The sequence below is a fragment of the Microcaecilia unicolor genome, chromosome 7 (assembly GCF_901765095.1).
Source record: "Microcaecilia unicolor chromosome 7, aMicUni1.1, whole genome shotgun sequence".
Taxonomy (NCBI): Eukaryota; Metazoa; Chordata; class Amphibia; order Gymnophiona; family Siphonopidae; genus Microcaecilia; species Microcaecilia unicolor.
In genome coordinates, this window is record NC_044037.1 from 180,898,185 (window position 1) to 180,914,244 (window position 16,060).

The following is a 16,060-nucleotide window of genomic DNA, read 5'->3' on the forward strand; positions in this document are numbered from 1 at the left end:
TTTGTGGGCGTTCCAAAATCTATGGAAGTTGTTATAAAATATGGGCCAGTGTGCATAAATCTATGCACAAGGATTTACACCAGCTTTTCCTTGGCGTAAATGGATATGTGTAGATTCAGTCACATTAACTACACCTAAGCGTATTCTAAATACCGTATATAAATCTATGCACAGTATTTAGAATACACTTAGGTATAATTGCCTAGTGCATGTTAATTTTGGGCACTATATATAGAATTGGGCCCTTAGCGTGTACAGATTTGGCAGTTACCACAGGATGCCTGAGCATGTCTTTTGGCACACCATTTAATGCTGCATTAGGCGCATGTTACCATCGAATATGGCTTAGTAAAAGGGCCTCTTGGTGATCATTCTATTCAAGGCTACCAGTCAATCCAAACCTATCAAGGACTACTTTGACCCTCTACAGTTTCTGAAGAAGAGAAAGACCTATTACTGATGGCTTGTTTGCAGATTTGCTTAACACATCCTTTCTATAACTCTTTTTCTAGTTAATAAACCAATTTCTATACAGTTTCAGGCAATGGAACTCTGACAGTGTTTTTCGAACCTGTCCTGGGGACTCCACTGCCAGAGGGGTTTCCAAGATACCCATAATAAGTAATGCATGAGATAAATTTGCATATAAAGGGCAATTTTATAACTGGGCACTTGAATTTACATACCACTTGGCAGGCAAAGTAACTAAGCATTATTCTGTAAGAGTACATGTAAGTGGCACAGTGCATAAATAAGAAAATAAAGGGTGTTCACATGGACAGAACAGGGGTGGGGAATAGTTGGAGCTGGTGTTTACATGCAAATTACAGAATCCTGTAAGTTACATGAACCCTTGACACATTTGCACAACTGTAGTTACACCAGGTCAATGGCTGATGTGAAAATGTTAGGTGTACCAATGCCAGAATATGCCAGATTACATCAGATTACGTCAGGTCTATAGCTGGTGTGACGGCGGATATGTAAATGTTACGTGTACCGATGCCGGTTCATGCTAGAATTCTATAATGGTATCTGGGTGCTCAGATGCCATTAGAGAATCGAGTCTGAGCACATGGCATTGGACACCTAAAAGGGGGTGTCCAGTTATAGAATTTTCTCCATGGCAGGTTTCCAATGTGTGCAAATTGCTCTTGTGCATATTCATTGTAAATATCATGAGAATTTGATGGGCAGTGGGGTCTCCAAGATTGGTTTGGGACGCCCTGCCCTATGGGTTCTTTCCTATTGCACAGTATCATGGGTACATAAAGAGGTTCGGAATTCATCTAGGGCTCACCTCCAATCAGCATTGTGCAAATGGAAAAGATCTTCTCTGTGTCTGTGTTTGCCGACACATTCCCGAAACCCACACTGGTCAGGCTGCTGAGTGCAAAGTACAATGATGTAATATAAGAGCTACGGATGGTGGGACCCCCAATCAGATCGCAGCCTGTGCTATTCCCCTCATGACTGTCATTCAGGTAGGTCACTAGGTCAGTGCTATTGACTGAGTCATGTGATTTTGCAGCGATTACAGAGCTGTAAGGCGTACCCAGGCGCTTGGCTAACTCATGCAGCCAACCTAGGAAAGTAAAACAAAAAAGAAAAATAAATAGTTACAAACCACAATCAAAATTTATTTTTACAATCTAATACATATGTTCTAGTAGATTATTCTTATTAATAAAACAGTGCCGCAATACAAACTATTCAAAGTGATCTGTTTAAGCAAATTAATTTGGAAAGATAATCTCACCCAAGCGGAGAAAGACTAAAGTGAGGGTACCATCAATGTAAAGATAGTTGCTAGTATTTAGAAATACTATAATGTTAAAGAGTAAGCTTCTAGCTCGATTAATCTTTTCCTCTTCCATAATGAGAAGGGAGCCCCGAATGCACGGAGATGTCAGAATAATGATGCGGAACCCTAGGGCAGACTGGGAGCAGAAATGGAGAGCTTAGCAAGTTACTTATGTATGAGGTGTTAAATGTGGGTTTGAGTAAGTGAGGTGGTGGTAGGGGGCATGTTAAGAGAGTGTGTGTGGATTGTAGATTTGGTTTTGGTTAGTTCAGGCAAGTGAGGAAAGGGGGCGTGTGTACTAAACAAGCTCTGGGAATGTGTCTGGTGCAGAAGGATTCACAGTCTGAGTCCTCTGGGTGAGAAGGTAGGTAGTGGACAGTTTTGAGACTTAAGCTGTTTATCAAAACTGCCCTATTAGAGGACAGCAGTCTCGGCCCTTTCCCCCTTCAAAGCAACAAGTGGTGCCTATTTTTGTTATATCATTGCACTGGCAGTGAGAACAGTGGAACAGTATGAGACACAATTTTTGCTCCGCCCTTTCATTTCCTGCATTTTATGATAGGAAAAAAAATCCACTATGTAAACAAACAAAAAAACATCAAAACAAAACAAACCATCAAGTACCATATTATGCACAAAATATTATAGCACACTGGCTTGAAGTTTAAAATTTAGCCTTTAGGGACCAGTGTTCCATGGCACTTTTTGCAGAAGCCTTTGCATGATTTTTCCCAGTGGAATATTTTTTTCCTTCCAGAAATTCCCAGAAAATAAAGCCTTGGGCAAAAGATGCACTGCTTCAGAACTGTACAATCACATGTGAGGCCCAATTTTGCAAAGGTTATTTAAGTAAGAAAAGGACATCCAAGTCGTGACATTCCCAATCTGCCAAGAATTTTACATTTATATTTATGTGATTTTTCAAACAAATAGAATCACCATATGCTTCACCGATCATGGAACCGTTTATAAAATATCTATAAGGCTGAGGGTTAGTCACATGTGGTTTGCAGTTTATTCAGCAGGAACTGCAAAGGAACACGTTCAAACAAGAGTGAAATCACTCAGGGGCTCTGAATGTTTAGGTGCTGCTGTTCACATGTGTAAATGCCAATTTTGCAACTACTTGCGTGCACTGTAGGTGTGGTACTTCACATGCTTAAGTGTAGGATTTTAGAAAACTAGATGCCAAGGAAGAGACAATTAAGAAGCCCAGCAAAAAAGCTCACACCAAACGCAGGCGCTAGAGGTGATTAACGCCGAACTAACACCTGCATTAGTGAGCGCAGAATGCTTAGAGGATCTAGAGTGGGAGACAATGAGCGAGCCAAACATTACTGCAAATAGCACGCTAATGCAGTCAGACTGATGTTAATGAGGTCATTTCCTGTTCCCTCCCAATGCTCATAGAACAGCGCACATAACAAAGCCACCTTACCACTGAAAAACATAACGCCAGCTCAGAGCAGGCATTAGGGTGTTTGAAGAGAGGATTTCTATGATTCTTTCTTTTAAAATCTGCCGGGCATTATATAATTTGGAAGCAGAAGGAAGCCCATGCAAGCTCCTAAGCACTGGTAGTAAGAGACGAATGTGTAGGGTTACCATATTTTGTCCTCTCAAAAAGAGGACACATGCTCCGCCTCTGCCACACCCACACTCATGCCCCGCCCACACCCCACCCCTTTCACATCTTCACCCCGCCCCCTATCAAATATTCCCCTCCCCCCGGGTCACATATTCCTCTCCTCTGCCCCCTCGTCACCTCCCCTACCCCGGATCACCTCCCCTCCCCTCCCCTTACTTACTATCTACTGCCCTGGTGGTCTAGTGACCTCTTCGGGGCAGGAAAGAGCCCTGTCCTGCCTTAAAAAAAAATTTGTTAAGCACCGGAGAGGCAGGCAGTGCCTCGTGTCTGCCCTGCTAGTAAAAACCTCGACGTCGTCGGGCCTTCCCACACTGAGTCCCACCCTCCTCTGAGGTAACTTCCTATTACCGCGAGGGCGGGCGGGCGGGACTCAGTGTGGGAAGGCCTGATGACGTTGAGATTTTTACTAGCAGGGCAGACACGAGGTGCTGCCTGCCACTCCGGCGCTTCGCAAATTTTTTTTAAAGGCAGTGATGGTGGTGGCAGGAGAATGGAGCTGGTAGGTGGGTCGGGTCGGAGGGGAACTCAGATGGGAGAAGGGTGTGGGGTGGGGGTTCTCAGATGGGGAAGGGGGTGGGGTGGGGAGGGGGTTCTCGGATGGGAGAAGGTGGGGAGGGGGTTCTCAGATGGTTGAAGGGGACTGGGGTTGGGGAGGGGAGGGGAGGGGACTGGAGTTCTTGGATGGGAGAAGGGGACTGGGGTGGGGAGGGGGTTCTCAGAGGGGACGGGAGGGGCTTCTTGGATGGGAGAAGGGGTGGGGAGGGGGTTCTCGGATGGTTGAAGGGGACTGGGGAGGGAAGGGGGTTCTCGGATGGGAGAAGGGGACGGGTGGGGTGGGGTGGGGACTGCGGTTCTTGGATGGGAGAAGGGGACTGGGGAGGGGGTTCTCGGATGGGAGAAGGGGATGGGTGGGGTGGGGAGGGGACTGAGGCTCTTGGATGGGAGAAGGGACTGGGGTGGGGAGGGGGTTCTTGGATGGGAGAAGGGGACGGGTGGGGAGGCGAGGGGGTTCTCGAATGGGAGAAGGAGGGGAGGGGGCTGTCAGATGGGAGAAGGGGGCTGGAACTGGAGTCTGAGAAGGGGCCATATGGGAAAATGGGGGCCATACCTGGGGCTGGTGGGAAAATGGGGCATGCATGGGTCAGGTGGGAGAATGGTTCTGGGGCTGAAAAGGGGGGCCATAATATAAGGCATGTGGATGAAGGGGGCTGGAACTGGGGACCGGCAAGGAGGGTAGGTGGGATAAGGGGGCTAGTACTGGGACTGGAGGCTGAAAAGGGGCAGGGACTGAAACTGTGGGGACTGGGTGGCTGAAAATGAGACAGGGAGAAGTGGCTGGGGCTGAAGCTTGGGAGTGGTGAGAGAAAAGGGCTGGGGTTGAAACTGTGGGCTGAAAAGGGGACAGGGAGAAGTGGCTGGGGGCTGAAGCTCGGGACTGGTGGGAGAAAAGGGCTGGGGCTGAAACGGGGGACTGGTGGGATAGTGGGGCTGGAACTGGGGGCTGAAAAAAAGGGGCAGAGAGAGGGGCAGATCCTGGATGGAAGGGGGAGCGAGAGGGAGGGCAGACCCTGGATGGATGGGAGAGGGAGGGCAAATGGTGGATTGAAAGGGTAGAGAGAAAGGGCAAACAGTGGATGGAAGGGATAGAAAGGGCAGACAATGGATGGAAGGGGGAGAGAGAGGGCAGATGTGGATGGAAGGAGCAGGGAGACAGGGCAGACATTGGATGGAGGGAATAGCAGAGAAGGCAGACACTGGATGGCAGAGAGAGACCGAAGACAGATGCTGGATGGAAGGAAGACAGTGAAAAGAAGATGAGGAAAGCAGAAACCAGAGACAGCAAACTGTAAATAAAATATATATTTTTATTTTTTTGCTTTAGGATAAAGTAGTATTGTAGCTGTGTTAATAAATTTTAATACATTTTGGCTAACTTTCGGAGAACAAACCCCCCCTTCCTCAGGTCAGGATAGGATACTGTAACAGTACTATACTGTATTGACCTGAGGAAGGATGTTTTGGCCTCTGAAAGCTAAATGTATTAGTGCAATAAAATGGTATTATTTTATTTTCTATATTTGTTTTATTTTTATTTGTTGATTTGTAAAGTGGTGATTGGTATTTGTTAGTTTTTTTTTCAAATTTACATCTGCTGTCGTTATATTTTGCACAGTACTAAGGGACATTTTCTGTTTCTGTGGTGTTGCATTGTATGCAGAGTCTGGCATCTTGGGGGTTCAGTTTAATTTTTTGTCTAAATAGAAAGTTTAAATATTACTACTTATTCTAGTTAAATCATTTTTATTGATGAACAACAAAATACAGAAATGAAACAGTTCTATTCAGAATCAACATGTATAAACAACTCGTCAAACCATACAATGTGCTGCTTCACTTTGTCATCGTGAATTTGAATTTTTCCCCCCCTCCCCCCTCCCCCTCCCTCCCATCCCCTTGTCTTGTTGTAAGCTGTTCTTTAAGCCTTCCTTTAGGCCATAATACTTATGTGTCGCGTAAAATCCCTTGATACTGCAGTATCCACAGACAACTCAATAAAATAACATGTCCACATCTATGAATTGCAGCCCTTGCTGCCATTTGGCCTTCTTTATAGTCCTTCCCTTACTCCACCCTCCCTTTCCCAATTATCCTTTTTATTGGTTACAACAGTACGTTCCAACTCTGCAAATGAATCCTTGCGCCCTCTCGCTGACCCTCCCAAGCTACGCTGTAGCTTGATAGTCTACTATTGAGCAGGAGGAGCTTACATTGTAAATGTTGGGAGTAACCTTCAAAGGGGCCTCCCATATAACGGGCTCCCTAATTGTCACCATAGCGATGTACCCTGGCTCTGACGGCACATCACCCTGACCGTAAAGCCAATGTAACCTCACCCTACTACCATCTTCCGCTTCCTATTAATCCATGGTCCCCGTCCTCAGACTGGAACCCTCTAGCTTGCGAAAGGAAAATGTAATAGAAAGAAGAGAGAAGAATAGAGAAAAAAAAAAAAAAAAAAAAAGGGGGAACAATGCGTTCAGAGCCTATTTATTATTAAACTCCGAGCTTTAGGTGACAACGACTGTATGTATGGTTCCCAAACATCCAGAAATGCTTTTCGTCTCTTGGGGAAGGATCCCACCCCCCTACGTTCCATGACCATGATCTCATGAAACTTATTCCTCCAATGCCAGTATTCTGGAGGTTTCTCACTCTTCCATGCGCCCATAATAAGTTTTTTTCCCACTATGCTGGCCTTACGTATGAGCTGCTGAGCCCCTCTGCCACAGACTGTGAATACTTCATATTTATCCAAGATTATTCCTAGGGGTGAAAATGGGATCTTGTGCATCACCAGGGATTCCAGATAAATGAATATCTGTTTCCAAAAAATCTGGATCATGCTGCATTTCCAAATAGAATGAAAGAACGAGCCTTCTCCCTGCTTGCACTTGGAACATAACGGGTCCTCAACACCTCCTATTTTAAACACTTGATTCTTTGCCATATATGCTCTAACAATTATTCTATACTGGCATTCCCGCAATCCTGCGTTTACAGAGATCTGTGGTATGCGAGATATCAGTTTCCGAAAATCCAACTGCAACTGTGGCTGCTCCAAATCCATCGCCCATCTTTGACCAAGTTGTCCCATGTCTTTGCTACTCTCCATCTCTCCCAGAGCTTTCTGTAGTCCAGAAACGGACAATCTGTCTCCGGGAATTACCCGGAAGAAAGTTCTCAATTTACGCCCGTGACCTCCCTCCAGCTTATTTGAATCCAATGATCTAACATAGTGTGTCAGCTGATGGTGTGCAAATATGTGAGTCGGACTAATACCCACCCCCAGTGCTCCCAGAGGTAAAATCCTTCCTCCAGAATCCAACACATGTTCAAGTCTTGTAATCCCCATCTCTGCCCATCTACGAAATGTTGGACTGTCAGAACCTGGTGTGAACTGTGCATTTCCCTGTAGTGGAAGTAAATCAGAGGTATCTGCTCCCAGTCCCCACATCCCATTGAGGTCTCTCCACACCTCTCTCAAGGGGCCTAGTAGTACGCTATTGCGCACCTGTTCTGGTATTTCTCTTTTGGCACAATGTAACAAAAAATATGGGTGTGCTGGCTTAAAAAAATCAAATTCCATATCACGTGGAGTGTAATCTTGCCTCCCCAACATCCAATCTCCTAGATGTCTCAACAAACATGCTTGGTTGTATCTTCGTATATTCGGAAGCCCCAAGCCCCCCTCCTTCCATGGTCCGAAGAGACATTGCAGTGTTACCTTGGACTTCGCATTTCTCCACACGAATTTCCGCAGATGTCTATATAGCTGGCGGAGATCCTTGTGTCTGAGTCGCAAAGGCAACACCTGAAATGTATACAGCCACTTGGGAAATTCCACCATACGAAACAGGTGAACTCTCCCGTGTAAAGTAAGCGGCAGTGTCCCCCATTGACCCAGCCTGCCCTTCATCTTATCTAATAAATTAGTGTAATTCAGTTGGTATAATTGGGACGTGCTCATTGCAACTCTCACCCCTAAATATGGGAGGAAACCCATCGCCCATTTGAGCGGGAACCCCGACTCCCACTCCCTCTTTACACTTGCATGTGCTGTTAGTGCTAAGGATTTAGAGTAGTTAATCCGGAGACCCGCAAAATCCCCATACTCCTGGAACAGTTCCAGTAGGGCTCTCAGTGAGCTTCCTGGTTGTGTGATGTGGACTAATGTATCATCTGCGAATGCAGAGACCTTGAATGAAGAAGCACCCCAGGTCACCCCTTCCACCTCAGGATGGGACTCAATCTCCCTAATCAAAGGGTCCAGTGCGAGCACAAAAAGTAGAGGAGACAATGGGCATCCCTGTCTCGTGCCCCTCCTGATTTTAAACAAGGCTGACTGCTCCCCATTCACCCATAAAAACGCCCTGGGGTTATGATAAAGCGCCCCCACTGCCCTCCGAAATGTGCCTTCTATACCAACTCTTTCCATCACCTGGAACATAAAGTTCCAAACTACATGATCAAAGGCCTTCTCTGCGTCAAAACTGACCAACAGGGAAGGCCTTTTCTCGGCCTCTACAATTTCAAGGGACGCCAAAAGTGCCCTAACATTCCTTCCCACTGATCTCCCTTTCACAAATCCCACTTGTGGGGAGGCAATCAAGTCTGGCAACACTCTAGACAGTCTATTCGCCAGAATCTTCGCATAGATCTTAACGTCGCAATTTAACAATGATATGGGTCTGTATGACCCTACTTCTAATCTATCCTTTCCTGGTTTTTTTTAACACTATCACCTTCGCTATGTTCATAGAGTCCGACATCTCTCCTGTATTGGCCATCTCATTATATAAATTTAACAGGGGAAGGGTCACTCGCTCCTGAACTATCTTAAAGTAAGCCATGGTGAAACCATCGGGCCCTGGTGCCTTTTGCGTCTTACTTTGTTGGAGTGCCAACATCACTTCACCTTCTGTAATTGGGCCATTTAAGTGTGCCTTTTGTGAATCTGATATTCGGGGTAGGGTATGATTTTGTAAGTAAAGCATACTGTCTGGCACTATATCCGTGGGTTCCCGGTATAAACGTTCATAGTATCTTTTAAAGCGCTCTGATATATCTTTGGCTGTCCTAAGATGTCGACCTCCCTCTTCTTTTATTTCCAAAATGCTCTTATTACCCCCTTCTCTTCTTAACAGTCTACCCATCAACGCTCCTGCCTTATTCCCATGGATAAAATATTGATATTTATAATACATATGCGATTTCCTTGCCCTCTGATGAAGCAGTTCATTTAAAGCCTGCTGGGTAGCTAAAAGAGCCCCTTTCCCATCCGGAGTCATTTTTACCCCACATCTTACCCTTTGTTGGCAAATTTCTTTTTCCAATCTGAAAATCTCTTTATCTCTCATCTTTTTAACCCTGGCTCTATAAGCTATGATCTCACCTCGCATTACTGCTTTGGAGGTTTCCCAGTATAAACGTGGTTGGTGTTGATGTTCCTTGTTGTGGTCTGCGAAATCCCTCCACTTCCCGTCTAAGTACTCCTTAAACTTAGGGTCCCAGAACAAATCTAATGGGAATCTCCAGCCTCCCCTACTCCCCCCTTCCCCTAATCCTTGCATCTGCAACCAAATTAGCGAATGATCTGATATTTCACACGGACCTATCTCTGCCTCTGATACTTTAGAAAAAAGGGCTCTGGAGATGAACAGGTAATCAATGCGTGACTGTGTGAGGTGTGCTCTAGACACATGCGTGTAATCCTTCTGGGTGGGGTGTAAAACCCTCCACGTATCGATCAGGTCTAGTGTCTTGCAGAGAAAAGGCAAACCCCCTGCAGCATGACCCAGATTCGGCGTCTGTGTGCCCGTTTTATCCATCTGAGTATCATATACTAAGTTAAAATCTCCACCCAGTATAACATTTTTCCCCTGATAGGGACTCAGCAGCTCCAGAAGAGTTTTGTAAAATTTTTTGTCCCAAACATTAGGTGCATAAACATTGCAAAAAATATTTGTGACATTCCCCATTTCCACTTCTGCCAGCACAAATCTTCCCTCGGGGCTCCGTTTTACCCTTTTGATCTGAAATTGCAGGCCCTTACGGAACATTATAAGTACTCCCCCTTTCTTACCTACCGCCGGGGCACCCACTACTTGTTCTATCCAGCCTTTTTGAAACTTATCATGTTCCGATGTCGTCAGATGTGTTTCTTGTAAAAACACTATATCCGCTTTATGTCGCTTCATGGCTTGTAAGACTTTGGTACGTTTGATGGGTGAAGAAATCCCCCCCACATTCCATGATATTATTTTAACCATACCTCATCAGCTCTCAAGCTTCCCAATTGTACTTGATTTTAACATTTTAATAAAGGTCACACCCCCCAGCCCCTGGGTGCGACCTCCCACCAATTCCAACTGAGAATGCTCCACACCGCTGCCACACTAGTCTGCTCTGAACAAATAATAAAGAAAAGGGAAGTAAAAGAAAAAGAAAAAAAAGAAAAGGAGAAAAAGGAAAAAACAGACATGCAAATCCCCCCTACCCTCTTCTGCTGAATCCCCCCCCCCCTCCCATTCCCCCCCCTCCCCCCATTCCCCCCCCCCTCCCCACCTTCCAAATGCGTAATTTGGTCCTCTTGAGAACCGGTCACGTATCCGCCCCCTCCCCTCACCCCGCGACATCTTGTATCATATTAATTTATATTGCCCCTACATTACTCACATCTTCTTCTCTCAGCAATGGGTGACACACTATCTCACTTTCCTCATTCTAGATCATGTCATTCATTTACATTTATATTATTCATTGTTACTGCTTGTTTGTGTCTCGGCCATCTTCTTCTTTTCGTGTAGTCCAGGTCAATCTCTCTGTCCCTCTTCCCAATCAGTGTCCCGGACTACTTCTGGAGTCCATAGATGCGCTGCTCTCCTCTGCGTTAAATGGCAACCGCTTTATAAACTCCTTCGCCTCTTCTGGGGATGTGAAAACATGTAATTTCCCTTCATTTTGGACTCTCAGTTTGGCGGGAAATAACAGCGCAAAACGTGCTTTTTTCTCATATAATTGCTTGCAGATCTCTGAAAACCTTCTGCGCTGGGCTGACACCTCTGCTGAAAAGTCCTGGAAGCATAAGACAGTTGATTCTTCGTATTGAATCTTTCCCTTCTGTCTCCAGGCACGCAAGATTTCCTGCTTATGTTCATAATTCAGTACTCTGCAGATCACTATTCGTGGTCTCTCTTCCCCTTGTCTTCGCTGCCCCAGGCGATGTGCTCTTTCGATCTTGAAACAGTTCTCCAATTGATTCAGGGCAAGTACCTGAGGCAGCCATTTTTCCAAGAACCCCCGAAGATCCACCTCTCTCAGGGATTCTGGTAGTCCCACCAGCCTTAGGTTGTTGCGTCTGGACCTATTCTCTAGGTCCTCAATTTTTGCCTCCAGTCTTTCCAGCTTTTTTTGTATTGCGCTTTGGGCTGTTGCTTTCTGTGTTGATTGATCTTCAATGTCTGACAGGCGCTGTTGGAAACCCGCCATGTCTGTTTTTAATCCTTCCAGTTTCCCGTCCATCTTTTCTATTTGGTCCGAGATCCTTTGTAGTTTTCTGTCGACGGACGCTTCTAGATGACTCGAGACTTCTGCTGCGATCTCCGCCGCCCAGACTGATCCCACCGAGTCTCCCGAGGAGGCCGCGTCCGCCATTTTACTCTCTCCCACGCGGCTCCTCGTCCCGTCTTTCTTGTTCGCTTTCGATGTCATCGCGGTTGAAACCGAGATCGCCGCTAATTTGCACTGCTGTGAGGTTCCCACTGCACAATCTGCGTTTTTTTGAGGGTTTTACAGCTGCTTTTGATGTCGCTAAGGGCAGATGTTTACGAGGGCCCGCGGAGCTCTAGCGTGCGGCGTCCTCCCCTTAGCCTAGCATCACGTGACCCCCATTACTACTTATTCTATAGTGGATTAGGGTGTATCTGTGTTTGTGAAAAAGACATGGCTTTCAGTTGGCATTGACTGTGCAGGATTGACGATCTGTACTATTCTGTCTGGTTTCATTTTACAATAGGTGAATTGATGTTCTAGTGCTCACTGTAGTGTTTTAAGATGTTTTCCTTTTCCTTGTGTGATTCGTAGAAATGACTGCTTATGGTATGGTAGAATTGCTCTATAGGTCCTGAGTGTTTTGTATTCTCGGCATGTCTAGTACTGGATTTTAGAGGGGGGTGTTAAAAACTGACCGGCCCCGGGTGTCAACTACCCTAGCTACGCCACTGTGTAATGCCGTAATCTAAAATAATTCGTTAATTAACACTTACACCTGCCCTGGAGCAGGTGTAAATGCCAGCACCAGCTCAGCCACTGACATCCAGTGATATTAGCCAGATAGTGCCACTGAATATCAGCACAGTCTATCCAGTTAGTGCTGGAATGGTCTGGGTCTGGGGGTGGAATTTGGGAAGAGCTGGAACTTACAGTTATTTTATTTATTTAGATTTTGCTTACACCTTTTTCAATAGTAGCTCAAGGTGAGTTATATTCAGGTACACTGGATATTTCACTGTCCCAGGAGGGCTCACAATCTAAGGTTGTATTTTAGGCAATAGAGAGTTAAGTGACTTGCCCAATATCACAAGGAGCAGCAGTGGGATTTGAACCAGCCACCTCTGGATTGCCAGACGGGTGCTCTAACCACTAGGCCACTAGGAGGGAATACAATAAAGGCCTTATTCTACAAAGGTTATACTCCTAAATTACAAGCATAATCTATGCTCCAAGATAGATTACGCTAATAATTTAGGAACGGAAATTTAGGAGCATAAACTTTATAGAATAAAGCCCTAAACGGCGCCAAAAAATCAGTACCAAAAACTTGAGTTCTAAGTGTCAATCTATAATGGAAGTGTGACCTTTATAGAATAGCGTTTGGTGTGGATTCTGCACCTAACTTTTTGCCGCTGTAATTATGCCTGCTAAAAGCAGGTATAAATGCCAGCGCTCGACTTAGGTATGCTTTGGGTGAATTCTGTAAATCTGCATGCAACGTTTTGGAATGTCCCTGGCCACATCCCCTTTTCAGATACGCGTGATTGAAGTTAGGCGCCGTGCTTTACAGAACACCATGCAGCGAAGTGGCAGTATTGTAGGCAATTTTCATTTATTTATTTGTTTGCAGGTCATGTGCTACCTGAAAAAAGCTAATGTGGAAGCACTTAACTCTGTGTTAACCAGTGAGCACGATCTAATGCAAAGCTGGCTAATACTTCCATGCCCATTTTCCAACCATGACATGCTCCTAGCAAAACATATTTTTAAAAAATAGCTCATACGTGAGTTAGCACCCGCTGACAGGCAAACTTCTGCAAAACGCTTTAACGCGTTTTGTGAGAAACCTTTTCTTCCGTGTTAAGTGCATGTTAGCATTTAAGAGTGAGTGGAAACGAAAACGGTAACGGAATTCAAACATGCGTGGGATAAACATAAAGGAATCCTGCTCAGAAGGAATGGATCCTAAAGTGCTTAGACGAGATTGGGTGGCAAAGCCGGTGGCGGGAGACGGAGATGGTGCTGGGCAGACTTATACGGTCTGTGCCAGAGCCGGTGGTGGGAGGCGGGACTGGTGGTTTGGAGGCGGGGATAGTGCTGGGCAGACTTATACGGTCTGTGCCCTGAAAAGGACAGGTACAAATCAAGGTAAGGTATACACAAAAAGTAGCACATGTGAGTTTATCTTGTTGGGCAGACTGGATGGACCGTGCAGGTCTTTTTCTGCCGTCATCTACTATGTTACTATGTTACTATGTAAGAAGGAATTCAATAAACAACACAGAAACTTAGGAGCCAAAAAAAAATCCAGCACTAACCACTATTCTACACCGGGTGTTTATCTTATGTAGAATAGCTTTTAGTGTGGATCCTGCACCTAAGTTTTGGGCACCAGACTTACACCAGTGTAAACGTGGTTTAAGTGCTGGCACCCAAGTTAGGTGCAGTTAGGCAGTTCCATGCAGAATTTCTTGGAACGTCCCTGACATGAGTTAGGTGCTGTGTCTTATAGAATAGCATAGGAGCGGACTGAGAGTGGTCTGGGCCCCTGGGCAATGAGGACCAGTGCCCCCACCCCCCCAGTCCTGCTGCCTGCCTCTCCCCCTAAAACTGACCTTTTCCTTTGGTCCTGCAGCTAAATCAGCTGTCTGCTTCTGACACTGTAACTTTGCTCTGATGCGGCCCGCACTTGTGGAAGAAGGAAGTCACGTCAGAAGGGAGCGGGCTGCAGCAGAGGGAAGTACTGGCATCAGCGGCAGATGGCTGATTTAGCTGCTGGTGCCCTTGCCTGCAAATGGGGGTTTAGGGATGAGAGCACAGGAGTAGAGCCGCCGAGAGACACAGCTGGACCCGGGGCAAGACCTCCCTTCCCCTCACCACACTCACACTTCCCCCCCCCCCACACACATTCGGGCCGCCTGCTCCCTTACCTTCTGCGTCTGACTGCTGCTGCATGCCGGGACTTGGATGACTGCATTAACGTGATATCCTGGGTCACCCAGGTTATCACGTTAATGCAATCATCCAGGTCCCAGCCAGCACACAGGAGCAGGACAGAAACAGACCCAGAAGAAGCTTGCTGGTGCTGGGCCCGGGGAATTTTGCCTCCCCTGCCCCCCTCTTGGCAGCTCTGCACAGGACGGGGAGGAAATGGGGGTGCCCCGGTCTCAGTTCTGGAGGAGATAGAAGGACATCACACATTGAGCACGTGGGAGGAAAGCACTGGGCGCCCTCCACAGCCCTGGGCTCTCGGGCACTGCCTGGTTGCCCGTATGGTCAGTCTGCCCCTGGAATAGCACATCCAGATGTGTATACAAATTTTAAAGAGAACCAATTAACATCAATAATTGGTTGCTAGCACCCAACGATTGATGGTTCAGAGCTCATTATTCAATTTATTTGCATGCGCATCTCAAAAGCATGGCCAGAGTTGGATACCATATATAGAATCCGGGGGTTAATGCAGTTTAGTAAAAGGGCTCCATTATTAGTAGGTTTTCTATAATTGTTACCTAGACACATTAGAACCTTTATAGTATTAACTCACTACTGATACATGAAAAGTCAGAGAAAACTTTCTACAATGGCACCTAAACTCGCTGGCTTTTTGTACTTTCTGTCTTATACACTTTAATATTATAAACTGTATGCTGAATTTTCTAAGAAGATCTAAATTACCCCTGATCATCCGACCTTCAAAAAATATCTTAAGACCTTCTTATTTGGAAAAGCTTATGCTCAAGACCCGCCCCGCATCTCTTCATATTGAATTCATAAGTACATAAGTAATGCCATACTGGGAAAAGACCAAGGGTCCATCGAGCCCAGCATCCTGTCCATGACAGCCGCCAATCCAGGCCAAGGGCACCTGGCAAGCTTCCCAAACGTACAAACATTCTATACATGTTATTCCTAGAATTATGGATTTTTCCCCAAGTCCATTTAGTAGCGGTTTATGGACTTGTCCTTTAGGAAACCGTCTAACCCCTTTTTAAACTCTTCCATGCTAACTGCCTCCACCACGTTCTCGGCAAGGAATTCCAGAGTTTAATTACGCGTTGGGTGAAGAAATATTTTCTCCAATTTGTTTCAAATTTACTACACTGTAGTTTCATCGCATGCCCCCTAGTCCTAGTATTTTTGGAAAGCTTTAACAGACACTTCACATCCACCTGTTCCACTCCACTCATTATTTTATATACCTCTATCATGTCTCCCCTCAGCCGTCTCTTCTCCAAGCTGAAAAGCCCTAGCCTCCTTAGTCTTTCTTCATAGGGAAGTCGTCCCATCCCCACTATCATTTCAGTCGCCCTTTGCTGCACTTTTTCCAATTTCACTATATCTTTTTCTTGAGATGCGGCGACCAGAATTGAACACAATACTCAAGGTGCGGTCGCACCATGGAGCGATATAACAGCATTATAACACCCTCACACCTGTTTTCCATACCTTTCCTAATAATACCCAACATTCTATTCGCTTTCTGAGCCGCAGCAGCACACTGAGCAGAAGGTTTCAGTGTATTATCGACGACGACACCCAGATCCCTTTCTTGG

General features: G+C 45.8%; 1 protein-coding gene across 1 annotated transcript in view; it reads right to left on the minus strand.

Annotated features, from left to right (window-relative positions):
- LOC115474743 (potassium voltage-gated channel subfamily H member 8-like) overlaps nucleotides 1-16,060 on the minus strand; it is a 625,512-nt gene that overhangs the window by 255,538 nt on the left and 353,914 nt on the right. The window contains exon 7 of the mRNA XM_030210385.1: nucleotides 1,301-1,585. Within this exon, the coding sequence (XP_030066245.1) occupies nucleotides 1,301-1,585 (285 nt within the window). The remainder of the gene's footprint in view (nucleotides 1-1,300; nucleotides 1,586-16,060) is intronic.